Source organism: Acromyrmex echinatior, chromosome 18 (assembly GCF_024713525.1).
Source record: "Acromyrmex echinatior isolate Ae372 chromosome 18, ASM2471352v2, whole genome shotgun sequence".
Taxonomy (NCBI): domain Eukaryota; kingdom Metazoa; phylum Arthropoda; class Insecta; order Hymenoptera; family Formicidae; genus Acromyrmex; species Acromyrmex echinatior.
Genome location: NC_141869.1, coordinates 4,149,703 through 4,163,313, shown reverse-complemented (window position 1 = coordinate 4,163,313; position 13,611 = coordinate 4,149,703). Strand labels below are relative to the sequence as shown.

Sequence of the window (13,611 nt, the reverse complement as noted above, 5' to 3'; positions counted from 1 at the left end):
TATGTCGAATTGGCCGTTTTTCTCATTTTTTTTCCGATTAGGCGACACAACAGAAATCCATATCCTCTTAAAACGTAATACGTCCAGTTAAAAAGTAAAATTTAAAAAGTTTTATAGAAAGATATCTATGTTTTTTAACTCAAATTAAATTTTATCGAGAGAAGAAAACTTTCAGCCGAAAATCTCGCCTCGTTCGCCACCCGTGCTTATTATCCAGCACCCTGTACTCGCACATTTATCATATCACGATCTCATATACGACGTATCTATTACGATCTTATGCTCACTTGGAATATGAGTGGGTAGGGACCGCATAACAGGCATGTGGGGATACGGATGGCGGCGCGCGAGACAATATATACCTGACGAAGGCCTGGTGTTGCCGAACACCTGCTCCACACCGGGTCCGAGCGGACCTTTGTCCAAGGGCCGATATAAAACTCGTACACCGTTTCGGTCGCGTCAGTAAGCTTTCGAGAAGCGGTCAAACACATCGTGCCAATCCTCGCACTGCATGTGACTTCGCGACTTGACTGAACGATCGAGATAAATCGGATAAATCGGATAAATCGTGTAAAAATCACGTTGAATCACGATAAATCCGTTCACCAGTTGTGTCAAATAGTAAGGTGTTCGTAAAAAATTCTTACTGAGGAAATTCAAAATTGAGGTCCCGGTGAGAATTTTCAAAAATTTGAAGATGCGAGAATTTAAAAGAGATTAATTAAAAAGGATCTGTTAAATATCGAGTATAAATATCCGAGGATCTGTATAAATGATAAAATAATACACATCGCGAGGATTTATAAAATAAATATATTTCCCCGAGGGGAAATATATATGAATTGAGAAGTATAAAAATCCGAAGATCTTGACTGAAGATATTCAAGAGATCGTGGAGATGGCGAATCTGTTGTTGCTGTTATCAGCGATTATAGCTGCGAATACGTTGATCGCTGGCACGCGCGCGGATGAGGATCTCAATAGTACGATCAAACTACTGCAGGAGCAAGTGAGCGCGTTGTTGGATCATCGACAGGAGGATTACAATGCTTTGGAGGAGAGTTTGAAACAGGCGATGGAGAAGAACACCGAACTCATCGTCCTTAGGAACGAAGTGAAACAATTGAGGTAAGACGCAATTTGCTTCGTCTCTTTTTGTATGCAGTGTATTGTAATACAATACACATGTACTAGAACTCGTCAAGTGCATAATTATGCCTGTGCGAGAAGCCTTAGAAGTTAATTGAAGTCTAAGGTTTCTATGGGATCAATTTTTTTACAAAGGTCGCAACAGAGTACAGTTTTTGTATTTCTATATAAAAATAAATAAAATTTAATAAGATCTATTTGACTTTAGATAAATAATAATGTTTTGATATAATAATAATATGATTTAAATATATGTAGTATAATATGATTTAAGTATATTATCAAGTTATCTTGATAATAAGAGATAAATATATAGATTTAAATATATAGATTTACTTTCAGTTTCACCCTTGTTTTAAAAGTGCGACGGTCTTAGTTGTTTCCTCTGTTACTTTTACGATACACATAAAAAAAATACGACTATTTTAAAATGAATGGACACCACAAAAACATATATTATAATCGTATTCCCTCGCACGTATAGGAAGGAAGTGAACGCTCTTCGCGGCGGAAGTGGCAACGAGGCGAAGAACGAGCGATTGAGGGTGCGATGGCTAGGCAGTGCCGTGACGGAACTGCAGAGCGAGGTCGCGGAGGTACTCAGGACTCGGAACGCCAGCGAGGAGCTTGCCGAGCGCTCGAGGATGAGGAGTGAGTTGGCTCTGCTGAAGGGTGACGTCGCCGAGGTAGGCAGGAGTATACGCGATCTTGGTGGAAGGATCACCAAGATCGAGGCCACCCTTGGTACCATCAGGCTCGACATCGCCGCGACCAAAGAACGCGCCAGCCTCCTGTCCCGCTCTTGCGCGGATGTCAGTAGTCAGGTAAATTGTTCTCTTCTCGCAGATGTTAGGAAATAAGGCTGATACCAGAGAAAATAAAACAGAAGATGATAGGCAGGTGGTACCAATTTGCAGTGCCGTTGAACCAAACCAGGTGTGGAATGAGAGGAGAAATGGAGCTTTACTTATTACAAAGAATATACTTTATTTTGAAGCAACAATTTAATCATTTCATTTCTCAGTTGTTTTCCATGAAATAAAATTTATATCAAAGTATAAATTTATTAGTTTTTCGAGTATTTTATTTTAACTGTATATTCAGTTAAAATAAAGTCGTTAAATGTTTGAGATAAAATTAAATGTTGCTAGAATTAGAGTTCTCTCCTCTTTCTCCGCACATCTATATATAAAATCTAGATGAATGATGTGTCCTACGTATAAAAACTTATATTACGTATGTTCTTCAATACCATCATTGACGATATTTAGATCTGGAATTCCTAGATGTGCGCGTGCCGCTCAATGACTGTGGCCGATTTTTTTTCGCTCACAATAATTCAAGATCGATTTCGCGGTATGCGTATACACGCCGAAGGGCTCGGCATGCGGCTGCTCGCGCGCGGACAACGGGCGTCCATGTAGATAACGGCTGCCGCTACCATTTAGTATTTACGGCAGGAAGAAGAAAGAGGGATGTATGGTCGGTGCACCTGCGCCTTGCACGGGGCGGCCAGCTGCTTCATTCCTGTTTCTCGTTTTGCCGCTTGGCAGCTGCTTCTCAACCTCCTCCTCCTCCACTTTCCCTTCCTCCCACCTCGCCCGCACAACGGGCCTTTCCTTTAAGCCGCACGCATATGCCTCTCGGGTCCACCGGCCTACCCTTCTCTCTCCTCTTAAATACTTGCCACCCTTTGCGCTTCTATCTTCAACTCTCAATCGTCATGAGAAATCAAATATAATAAAATTTAAGAATAAGATTTGTAAAGAATGAGAGCTAAATGGGAGTCATTGGTTTGAATAGAGATGGAAGTTTATAGATTAAAATTTATCTCATACAATTTGTTATTCGAATTTCTTTGCATAAAGTATTGGATTTTTAAATAGTTTGCAGAGAAAAAGAAAGAATAGATAGCGGAACATTGTATTTGCTATAATTCAATTATTTTAAAAATGTAAATAATATATGAAATTATATATATATATATATATATATATATAATAATTTAATTATATATTTATTATTAATTATATATATATCATTGTTTAAATTATATATATATATATATATTTTTTTTTTTTTCAAATAATATATGAGATGATATAAAATTAATATTAAATTGTTCTTTACACAAGAAAAAAGGATCTATGCATTTGTGCGCGTTTATAAATTCGTTTTTGATCTCAAATAGAAATTTCGATCAGTGATCCTTACCGTCTGTGGTATTTGACACACGCTGGCGACCGCAGCCACACGAGTCGACAGCTGTGAGACCCTACTCTCACGCATTCCACAAGCGCGTGTGTATTATACACGTGCAGTCACGCATACCACGCAATCAAGGACCACCTGTAAAAAGTAGATGGATTAAAGAGAATCGGTAGAAATTTATTTTGTGGGACGAAGAAATCATAAAATTTAGAGTTACACTACATTAATAGTTACACTAATCGGTTTTTAAACTTGCTTGTTTATTATCCTATCTTGTCTTTAAAGATCTAAAGTAATAGAGAGATATATTAGAATTAGAAAGTAGTCAGCGTTATGTTGTTGTACAAAATGCAAAACAAACTATTTTTATTGCAGTTAAGCACGGTACAGATCGAGCTAAAGTCCTTAAAATGCGAGCCTATGCATCCTGGTCAACGGCAGGATCCGCAAAAACCGGAATATCACAATAAAGCTGATATCTTTCGCAACGAAGTGAGCGGATCGCACGAAGTTACGTCAGCTCGAAGACACAGCCATTCCCGTGCTCTGGCTCATCGCACTCGTCTCGAAGAACGACTACGTAACGTCGAGCGGAAGATTTCTGTGGTAGCGCGGAAGCGTGCGATAGTGGAGAAGCGAGTGGTGTACGAAGACCGTGAGCATCTTGAAGAACGAGTAAGAAGTCTCGAGCTGGCGCAGGTGGAGCTTTCGAAGAGAGTATCCAATGCCAGTCGAGATCTGGTGTCGATGAACGAGTTGGATGAGTCAGTGGTAAGACTGTACGACTCAGTTCGTCTGCTCGAAGAGGCCGTTTATACCAATCGTTCCGAAGTGAAGCGAGAACTGGCGAGGCTGGAAATAAATGCGGCACGAAAGGCGGCCGAGTTGTCGCTGACCAGGGAAGAGCTTAGTAATCTTCGACGAGCGGTTCAGGCATTGAGCGTAAGCGCATCGCAGCTGCAAGAAAAGAGCGATGTGCAGCGGAAGAGTTTGGACGCCTTGAATGAGACCCTCAGCCAATTGAATCTTTCTCGAAATTTGGCTAAGGCGGTGAACGTCACGCACGAGCTAGAACAAGTGGAAGATCAGTATCGTCTCATGATAGATTCCCTTCCGGGAAATTGCGAGGAACGCGACGGCTTGACTTTGCTGGCACCTGGTCCCGGAGCACCCCTGTTGGCTTCCTGCCGCGCTGGCTGGATCGTTGTGGCCCGCAGAATTGATGGCGCGGTCGACTTCGATCGTACCTGGAATGAATACTCGGTTGGTTTCGGTTCACCAGTTAGCGAGTTCTGGATCGGCAACGAGGCGATGCATCGGCTCACCCGCGACAACTGCAGTAGGCTGCGAATTGATCTGACCGATACCTACGGCGTACACTGGCGCGCTGAGTACGAGCGTTTTACAATAGATTCCGAAGAGACCGGTTATCGGTTGCACGTATCCGGTTATTCGGGAAACGCGACCGACGCATTATCCTATCAGGACGGCATGGCGTTTAGCGCCAAAGATCGTGACATGGATATTAGCACCACCGACTGCGCGGCCAACTATCGAGGTGGATGGTGGTTCAGTCATTGCCAACACGCCAATCTCAATGGTAGATATTCCTTGGGCTTGACGTGGTATCAATCGACGACCAATGAATGGATGGCAATCACATCTTCCGAGATGTTAGTGCAACGGAAACAAGACTGTTAATGATGCCGAAGCTATTGACGTTCATTTATGTTTATTTATAAATTCGAATTGATAGAATGACGCTGACTGATAAACAGAAAATTTTGAAATCTCCGTTAATAAGCTGTGTTTAAATCGTGCACCTCATACTCAGTTCACAAGAATACTTGATTATCATACCAAAGAGTTAAATATGTAATTTAAAGACTTTACTGTAAATACGTTGTATAGTTATGCACAAACTCTGTAAACATGCACAGAACTTATTATATCTGTATAGTAATAAAAAGTCATTGAAAGTAACTATAACTTGCTTAAATAAATCACATATTAAAAATATTTTTAATTATAAAAAAAAGATTGTTAACCAATTATCACATTTCTCAATATTTAACAGATTTTTTTGTGGCTAACGCATAAGATAAACGCTATTGCATTATTCCATAGTATGTGCATTAATTTCGCTGCAGTTTTTTCCCACATTTCATCCATCTAGCATCGCCGCCTTTGATGGAAAACGTCAGTTGTTAGAGGCGGGAACGTTTCACAACCAGTAATAAGCAATTGCGACTGCCATTCATCTTTGTACTCTGAATTCGGATCTATATTTAGATAAACGTATTATTTACACGCTGAATGCATTTGGAAAAATAATATCGAGTAGTCATGTTAAGTCATTTAATTTGAACAAGGGATAGTTAAAGGCGAACTTATTGCGTGTATGTATGTATTGTATCGTTACATACCAATTCGATAAATAACAAATTTTAATACGTATTGTTGAAAATTTTAACAATGATGAGCCATAATCTTACTGTTGAGATTATTGATGCACACACTGGCACACTTGATACGCAAGAATGGTACAATATGGATATCAATGGATCACGTGAATACGTGTGACACTGCTGAATCACGTTAATACGTGACTCTGCTGAATCAATATATATGTCACGATATATATATCATACATAAGATTAAACATTGTAAAAAATTAAATAAATATAAAAAATTTATATATAATGCTAAATTAATCAATAGAAATATAAAAAATTTCGGATTCTTTAACTATAGATATGATATAATACATCCATATACCACAAAATGTATACCTAATTTAAAAAACTTTATGTATAAAATACATTTTAAAGAAATTCATGAAAAAGATTAAAGCATTAATCTCTGTAAATAATTCTGTAAAAAAATATTATTATTTAATAAATATAGTAAATAAAACAATTTATATACTCTTAGCATAAATACATCAAGAGCACCTCACTAAAAGAGAGAGAGAGAGAGAGAGAGATACAATATTTCAGTCGCTTATATTCTTTTCTTAAAACACGCCGATACCTGAAAATATATGAAATTCCTTTCGTAATCCTAAGTGAAATTATATGATTTTTATTGAATATCTTATTATTGTATACGTGTAAATAAAATACAGGAATTAAATGTAGGAATAATTAATTGAAAATTCAATTTACATACCATTTTCCACGGATGTTTCTATCGGAAGATTTGATGGTTTTAAAAAGTGTGTCAATATAATATGATTATAAGCAATATTTATTTCATGTATAGTATTTTCTAAAAGTTCATCAAGAGATCTCTCATCCTTTACAATTGATTTATCAGCTATTAAAGACAGATTTAAGTTGCCTCCATAACTTAACAGAGAAAAGCCGAGAGCAGTAGTACTTCTGAAAATGAATCGTGATATACATATGTCGCTACAATGCACAATTTTATTTGTTAATTATTTTAAAAAACGATAGTGACGATACGATACTTGTTTGGTATCCAGAAGATAATATTGCTCAAGAAATTATTTAAAATATGAATTTTTTCTGGCCCGCACATATTGCTAAACACCATCGTGTTGTGACTTAAAAGAAAAGCCTTTAAAATTTTTCCCGGTAACAGCGCCGATAGATACTTCATGATCCAAAAATTGAGCAAGATGTCTGAACTCTTTCTGAGCTTATTATTTGTTCTTGTAATATCTTGAAGACGCTTAAAAAATTGAGAATCTCGATTTGGCTCGATGATTGTCTGTCCGTTTGCATTAGAGATACAAATTCGCAACAGAGCGATCGAAAACCTATTATCTAACGTTAAATTTTCATCAGGCATTGACATTCTTATCGGCAAGATAACTGTTAATGCATCGGGAATTGGTTTCTTGAGCTACAAGAAAAATACAGGTTTATATTAAATAACTTTAAAATATATTGATATAATATAATTAAATAATTATCCAAAAATTCTTCTAATTTTTTAGATATTATTTAAATGTATTTCTGGATGTCTCTAGACTTATTTATCGCTTGAAAACTTTACATACGCGTAAATGATATTTGTGTACACTAGCAGAAAAAGCTGCCAATACTACATCTTCAAATTTGGCATCTGTATTTCTTCTTATCTCGCGAATTTTCGTCAAAAGATTCTGCGATTTATTATTTACCACATCGTTATCTAACCAATAGGACATTATTTTTTTACCCGTTTGAGGTTGAGGACCATGCAAAGCGCTATAAAAATTTACATTTAATTATAATAAAACTCATTAAAAATTAGTAATGAAGAGTTGCAAGAAGTTGGAAGAATTGCAAATATATCTAAAGAAAAAGTTAAATAAAACTGACGATTATTTATTAATTTATAGAAGTCCTTATTCAAAGGATATTGGTTTTAATATTTTTAAACTATATTTAAAATATATTATATATAGTAAATTTGAATTATATATATATACACACAATATATATATATATATATATATATATATATATATATACACAAAGTAAGCTTGAAGCAAAGTAACTGGAATATCTCCTTTAAATAAAGACTTCTGTAATTGATAAATAATCGTCGGGTTTATTTCATTTTTTCTGGTTTTCGCAATTTCTCCAATCTCCTTCTTTTATTACAAAGTATAAAAGAGAAAAAGTTACACGATCGCCAGAATTTGTTTCTCATGAAAATCTAATCTTCGAAATTAGAAATTTTAAATGTCTTTCTATGTGTTTGTTATTTTTTAAAGATTAGATTCAGAGAAATTAATTCCTTATTTATTTTATTTTTAATAAAATGGATTAAACATATTAAATTAATACAATAGAAATACTGAATGTACTTTTCATCCATCTTACGGACAGCTTGTCGAATGATGAATTTCGGAAAAGAAAGCAAAATCATCATTAGCCGCGTGATATCTTTAATTGTACCACACATTTGTTTCAGTACATCTTTGAAATTCAACCATGTACGATCGATCGATATTTTCGCTTGCTGTTTCAGTGACACAATCGTTATGTTATTAGAAAATTTCATTGATGCATGAAAATGATCTCGTAAATCTTGCATTAATCGTAAGAACGTTACGTAAGTAAATGACATCGATGCGGCAAGGATATTCTTTTCATAGAATCGCACAACATCCACCTCGTTCTGAAAATTCCTTTCCGAATTTCGCAATGCTGGAATGATTTCTTTGAAACGTTTTCCAGTCTCGCTTGATGAGATATTGACGATATTCTTGATTTTTATTTTCGTCTCTTTGGTCTCAGTCTCCTTGATGATCGTTTTGAGTAACAGGCCCAGAAGGGCTACTCCATCGCCTAAAGAATGATGAACGCGAAGTAACATAGGAATTTTCCGGGTATCAGTATCAAAGTACTTTTCGGAAGACAAACGGCCTTCTTCGAGATTAGATCTTGACTTCGGACAACGTTTTCCGATGAGAATCTCCCACGCAGCTTTGTGATTATCGGGCAATGGTTTATTGCATACAATTTCCAAAGTCTTTCTGAATGATTCACTGGAAACATTTTCGCAGGACCCATCACAATTATCGTTCACACATTCCAGCCATCTGATTCTATCTTTCAGATCTACTTTCTCGCTTCTTTCCCAAAAATAATAGCCGAACCTTTGACTTCGAAGATAGAACAGTTTCTCAATCGTCGAATCAGCAGCCTTAACAATGCGATCATTTATCAAATTCCTGAAATCCTTCAAGAAAATTTCGTTTGAGTTCCCCACGATCTTTTCCAGTATCATCAAGATGTTGATAACAGATAAAGAAACGGCATCTTCAACGGCCCATACACAATCTGTGCCTTTCAAGAGACCAGCGAACTTATTCCTTAACTGGATTTTTAATACAATTTTGATAAAATGACGATAGATGTATAAAAGAATTAAAGTAATCACAATAAGCGGAGCGAATAAGAAGATGCAAGCAATTCCCAATAATTCCCATAATTTCCGACGCATAATTCTATTCAAAACAATCGAATTTGATCCTTCTGGTTATATCTCTCGTCTGAAACCTCAAAAAGTTGTCGATTAACTAATTCTAAATATACCAGTTTTAGTAAGTTTTTTTTATTGGCTTCACTAATATCGAAATCTAAAATAACTCCAATTTAATTTCTTAAACTGAGTAAAATGGCTACAAAAATAATTTTAGACAATGTATCCAAGTAGCAAACTGATATTATTTGACATCAAATTGCGACAACATATAATTCATCAACATCGCACTACTAATTAAAATCGACCCGCCAATTTAATTAATTTATTTTGAAATTGACTTACAAAAAATTTCTTTTTTATCTCACTTGTTTTTGGCAATGATCCCAGGATACATATACCGCTGAGACTGGCAAATATGTTACTTATATAAGGAAGTCATAGATCTTTCATCTACTTTTGCAATCAGATTATAACTAAATCCCTTAATTGTCTTACTAACGTAAGAGTTGTTTCTGCCAAGCATAATTTCTCTTCAATTTCGAACGTGTTCATTTAATGTTTAAAATGATTCTTCCAAATAGGCATATACTTTACCTTACTCAAAAATTTTATTTTTAAGAACAACAGTTTATAGTAGCTTTTTTTATATTTTAAACATCTGTGCGTCTTATATATAATTTTTAAGTTTTGTTCGTCAGAATCCAGCACTTTCTGCTCAAATCTTTTCAGTGTTTCCCTTAGAATTTACGCTCCCTGCGATGAATAATTTTTGTTGCAAAATATCGATCTATAATATATAAACCACTTCAGTGCAAATCAGATAATGCAAAGATAATAACAATATTATATAACGCATATTATATGATTTATAATTTATGAATTATAAATTAAACATGTAACTTAATATCCTTGCAAATTTGAACCAACCTTAATACTGGAAGGCAATATTTGTTGGTGCTTTGAACTTAAAATAAATAATCTCACTATTTGCCAGTATTAAATTGAATTAAATAAGAGGAAAACTTAATTAATTTGATGCATAAATTAATATTAAACTATATAATTAATATGTAGCATACGTGTATTGCAAAAAGATTTTATACATGTATATCTCACATTTTCACGATATTGTAATCATTATAAAAATTATCTTCTTAAAGAAAAGGAAAAAAAGAACGCCTAGTCTACGTTCATAAAAAATATATATATAAATATATATATATTATAAATTACTTGAGTTTGAAAAACACAAAAGTTAGAAAATCTCTCCTAATTCAACATAAAAAAAGTAATTACTTTTATTATATAACTTCAAGAAATCAATTAACTGAGCCTATTAAAAATTTCATCCTAAAATAATTTCTATCAATGTAGATTAATCTCGATTTAATTTACTTAATTTTTTTTTATTTCTTAAAATTAGAAGAAGATAAAAAGTAAATTAAATCAAGATTAAAGTTAGTCTATATTGATAGAAATGGATATTTTTTAAATAAGAAAATCGTATTTTCATTGAACTCGATAGTTGAGGTACAAATATGGCATAACTATAGTCAAACATACCTCTTTCTGTTTCTGTTTCATCGCGCAATCTAAAGTGATAATTTGTCTCTTTAATTGTTCGTTTTGAGATAACAGAGCGTCGTATCTAAAATTAACGTGCCAACATGCAAATCATTAATGATATGATAGATAGAGGAAATTACTTTTGATGCCATGTTTTCTGCACTTGTCTCCTCAGAGTTTCAGGCAGTATGTCGAGAGAACCGAGTTGAACGTCCGTGACACTTTGTCGAAATAAATCTAAAAAATGATCTTCCAATCAGAATGCGAACTAAATATGTGATGTTAAATAGAAATTTTGCTCTCACTTAACATCTGTTTATTTCGTATTTTAATCTTCCTCAGGTCGTCCGTCAGAATTTTATCGCGAGACTTCAACATAGAATACCGCAGAAATCGAACGGCTTCCAAATCCCGTGAATACTTTGTAGTTTCTTCTAATTTACGGATAGTATCGCGGATTCGATTAATCGTCGCGATGTATTTTTCCTCTGATTTATCCACGTGTCTCATATTCAACATTTATCAATTGTGATGTGATTTGACTGACAGTAGAAAGAATACAACGCAGAGAAGACGTATAGAACTAGTGACAAGATTTATTAAACCTCTGTATATTCGTTGCCATAACAATTAAATAAATAAATAAATATTACAAAGCGATATCAAGCGACTGATTCATAGGCCTGTTCTTTGTTGCTTACTAAGCTGCACTAAAACTTTTTATCTCGCTTTCGGCAAAACTCAAATATATATATCTATTTCATTTTAATTACATCGAGTATACACTGGATTAGCTGCAATGACTAGATCTGTATTAACGTAGAAAAATGTTTCAATTTATTATTTCCTAATCGAATTAATTCGTTTTACTTTGCAATCAGTCTCTTATTTAGAAGTATATACATGAGAAAATAATCGAAATTAAAGTATCCGACTATGAATCGATCGCTTTTACATAAGGAATCATATATTATTCTTATTCTATCTTTCTGTGAAATGGAATCTCTATTAGATCCATTATAAGAAATGAAAAGCCAATCTTAAAAAAGTGACTCAATTTTCAGTTTTTAAGAATGAGATTTTACTCTGACAGTTTTAGAGAGTATATGTATCTAATAATCCAAAATATATTCTTACTTTAACTATAGTTTTATAATACCTGAGCTATTATATTAAATACTTTGGGATAATAAGTACATTGTACAGTGTAAAGTGCACGTGTAAAAATAAATTAAAAATAAATAAATAATAAATTATTATAGAAACAAATACAAACATCATGGATCTTCGTAATGCACAAAAGAAAAAAAGAAAATATAAAAATGTAAAAATTTTAAGTCAATATTTTTAACAAATTTCAAACGTTATTTTTCCAAGATGTAATCTAAAATTTTGGTGCAAATCTCGTAGACTATTTTGACATTTTTCTTTGATCTTTTCTAATATGTCAAGTAATTTTTCCTTGTTTTGTGCCTCCAAGGCTTTGTTCAAGTCTGTCATAACACGATAATCTATTGCAATTATATCTTCTTCTTCGATAGTCTCCTTTATCTTGTTTACTTCAGTAATAAGTGATTCCAATGATTCTTCCGATAAATTGGCTTGACTCCTGTAAATTTCTTTGATTGTTAATATAAACTTTGGATGTTTTGAGATATATCATATATGTGTATATCACATATTATTTTTATTTAAACACACATTTGTTTTTTCCAATCAATATAAGTAGCTACACATATTTTTTCAAAAATGTATGTAGCAATTTATCTTAAGTGTTAACCTTGAGTATTATAAAAATGTATGAACACTATTAACTTGTAATAAAATGCTTAATATAAGATTCATATTAGTATAAACTGTGAGACTCACGATCTATTCTGCTTTTTATTCAGGATATTTGAACAAGTGTTGTACAACCTCAAACTTACTAAACCATCCAAAAAATTGAATTGAGAAAGATAGCTTTCAAAAAGTTCATTGCCTTTTGGGTCAATTAAAGCTTTATTTACATCGTCAGTTATTCGATTTAGTTCATCTTTTGTCAAATTATTTGTTTTTATACAGTCAAACATTTGATTTGACAAAGACATCTTTCATTCTGAAAAAACTTGTAGATTGAATTATTCGTGAATTTAGCTTCTTCAATATGAGATATCGAAACGTCGAATCTTGTAGATTGTAGAATAAATCAGAAAACGCAACAAATAAAGAATATAAAAAAGAAAATGAAGAATATAAACTGTGAAAAGAAAATAAATTGGTAGACAATCACGATTCTTCCAATTATATATCAAAAATTAAGTATATAAGTATTTAACCTTCAATGTGAAAATTTTTTTATATCATGATTTAAGAAGGATCTTAGATCTTCTATTTCCGTACCTTTTCAGAACTGTGACGTCCAAAAGCCTTGAATGCTTCGATTGCATGCAAGATACTGGTATAACCAAAATATTCAATAGTTAATCTTCAACAAGAATACGTACATTCATACCAAATAAATGTCTCGTACCATCTCTTATCATTCTGGCTGCCGATAGCCTCAGTTCATGGTTATCACAGCAATGCTAGACAATAAACATCAGTTTATAGCCGATCCTAATCAATCATAATCTCAATTTAGCAGAACACAGCACTTGTTTATATTAGTTTATAATATTTCCTTACGTTCTCTCCAATACGTTCTACGCAGATACTTATTTACACGCGACATTATGAGTCATCTATAATGTACAG

The 13,611-nt window shown here is 33.7% G+C and overlaps 4 protein-coding genes across 12 annotated transcripts; 1 reads left to right on the top strand and 3 right to left on the bottom strand.

The window, feature by feature from the left end:
- The first annotated feature begins 148 nt into the window (after positions 1 to 148).
- Positions 149 to 5,346, top strand: LOC105144883 (protein scabrous). The gene is made up of 3 exons (XM_011054106.2): positions 149 to 1,131; positions 1,637 to 1,976; positions 3,739 to 5,346. Exons 1-3 carry the CDS (start codon positions 902 to 904, stop codon positions 5,062 to 5,064), a joined length of 1,896 nt encoding a protein of 631 aa, XP_011052408.2. The 5' UTR covers positions 149 to 901; the 3' UTR covers positions 5,065 to 5,346.
- On the bottom strand, positions 2,115 to 13,473 carry LOC147906768 (uncharacterized). 5 transcript variants are annotated; one of them, XR_015548141.1, is made up of 8 exons: positions 13,362 to 13,473; positions 9,652 to 10,096; positions 8,186 to 9,376; positions 7,391 to 7,580; positions 6,836 to 7,233; positions 6,535 to 6,746; positions 3,367 to 3,501; positions 2,115 to 2,865 (listed from the first exon to the last, which is right to left on the bottom strand). XR_015548141.1 is itself a non-coding variant. In XM_087415606.1 (7 exons), the coding sequence occupies exons 3-7, from the start codon at positions 9,325 to 9,327 to the stop codon at positions 3,491 to 3,493; spliced, it is 1,953 nt and encodes a 650-aa protein (XP_087271732.1). In that variant the 5' UTR covers positions 9,328 to 9,376; positions 9,652 to 10,096; positions 13,362 to 13,473; the 3' UTR covers positions 3,222 to 3,490. The 5 variants fall into 5 exon arrangements, 3 of the variants coding, with proteins under 3 accessions (XP_087271732.1, XP_087271730.1, XP_087271731.1); XR_015548140.1 differs by lacking the exons at positions 2,115 to 2,865; positions 3,367 to 3,501 and adding exons at positions 5,358 to 5,645; positions 5,790 to 6,396; XM_087415606.1 differs by lacking the exon at positions 2,115 to 2,865 and having other exon boundaries at positions 3,222 to 3,501.
- Positions 10,103 to 11,395, bottom strand: LOC147906769 (uncharacterized). Its single transcript, XM_087415616.1, has 3 exons — positions 11,181 to 11,395; positions 11,016 to 11,112; positions 10,103 to 10,957 (listed from the first exon to the last, which is right to left on the bottom strand). The coding sequence occupies exons 1-3, from the start codon at positions 11,392 to 11,394 to the stop codon at positions 10,819 to 10,821; spliced, it is 450 nt and encodes a 149-aa protein (XP_087271742.1). The 5' UTR covers position 11,395; the 3' UTR covers positions 10,103 to 10,818.
- LOC105144881 (uncharacterized) lies at positions 11,452 to 13,528 on the bottom strand. Of its 5 annotated transcripts, none has more exons than XM_087415612.1 (4): positions 13,388 to 13,473; positions 13,258 to 13,312; positions 12,745 to 12,973; positions 11,452 to 12,484 (listed from the first exon to the last, which is right to left on the bottom strand). In XM_087415612.1, exons 3-4 carry the CDS (start codon positions 12,963 to 12,965, stop codon positions 12,223 to 12,225), a joined length of 483 nt encoding a protein of 160 aa, XP_087271738.1. In that variant the 5' UTR covers positions 12,966 to 12,973; positions 13,258 to 13,312; positions 13,388 to 13,473; the 3' UTR covers positions 11,452 to 12,222. The 5 variants fall into 5 exon arrangements, with proteins under 5 accessions (XP_087271738.1, XP_087271739.1, XP_087271741.1 ...); XM_087415613.1 differs by having other exon boundaries at positions 12,745 to 12,982; positions 13,388 to 13,442; XM_087415615.1 differs by lacking the exon at positions 12,745 to 12,973 and having other exon boundaries at positions 13,388 to 13,528.
- Between the last annotated feature and the right edge of the window lie 83 nt (positions 13,529 to 13,611).

Coding starts and splice junctions, on each gene's coding strand:
- LOC147906768 (XM_087415604.1), bottom strand. CDS start 9,327: ATGCGTCGGAAATTATGGGAATTATTGGGAATTGCTTGCATCTTCTTA. Junction 7,234..7,390: donor TACACAAATATCATTTACGC/GTATGTAAAGTT, acceptor TTTTTCTTGTAG/CTCAAGAAACCAATTCCCGA. Junction 6,747..6,835: donor ATCTTCTGGATACCAAACAA/GTATCGTATCGT, acceptor ATTCATTTTCAG/AAGTACTACTGCTCTCGGCT.
- LOC105144883 (XM_011054106.2), top strand. CDS start 902: ATGGCGAATCTGTTGTTGCTGTTATCAGCGATTATAGCTGCGAATACG. Junction 1,132..1,636: donor AACGAAGTGAAACAATTGAG/GTAAGACGCAAT, acceptor TCGCACGTATAG/GAAGGAAGTGAACGCTCTTC. Junction 1,977..3,738: donor GCGCGGATGTCAGTAGTCAG/GTAAATTGTTCT, acceptor TTTTTATTGCAG/TTAAGCACGGTACAGATCGA.
- LOC147906769 (XM_087415616.1), bottom strand. CDS start 11,394: ATGTTGAATATGAGACACGTGGATAAATCAGAGGAAAAATACATCGCG. Junction 11,113..11,180: donor ACGAAATAAACAGATGTTAA/GTGAGAGCAAAA, acceptor ATCATTTTTTAG/ATTTATTTCGACAAAGTGTC. Junction 10,958..11,015: donor CAGAAAACATGGCATCAAAA/GTAATTTCCTCT, acceptor CGTTAATTTTAG/ATACGACGCTCTGTTATCTC.
- LOC105144881 (XM_087415612.1), bottom strand. CDS start 12,965: ATGTCTTTGTCAAATCAAATGTTTGACTGTATAAAAACAAATAATTTG. Junction 12,485..12,744: donor AATAAAAAGCAGAATAGATC/GTGAGTCTCACA, acceptor AGAAATTTACAG/GAGTCAAGCCAATTTATCGG.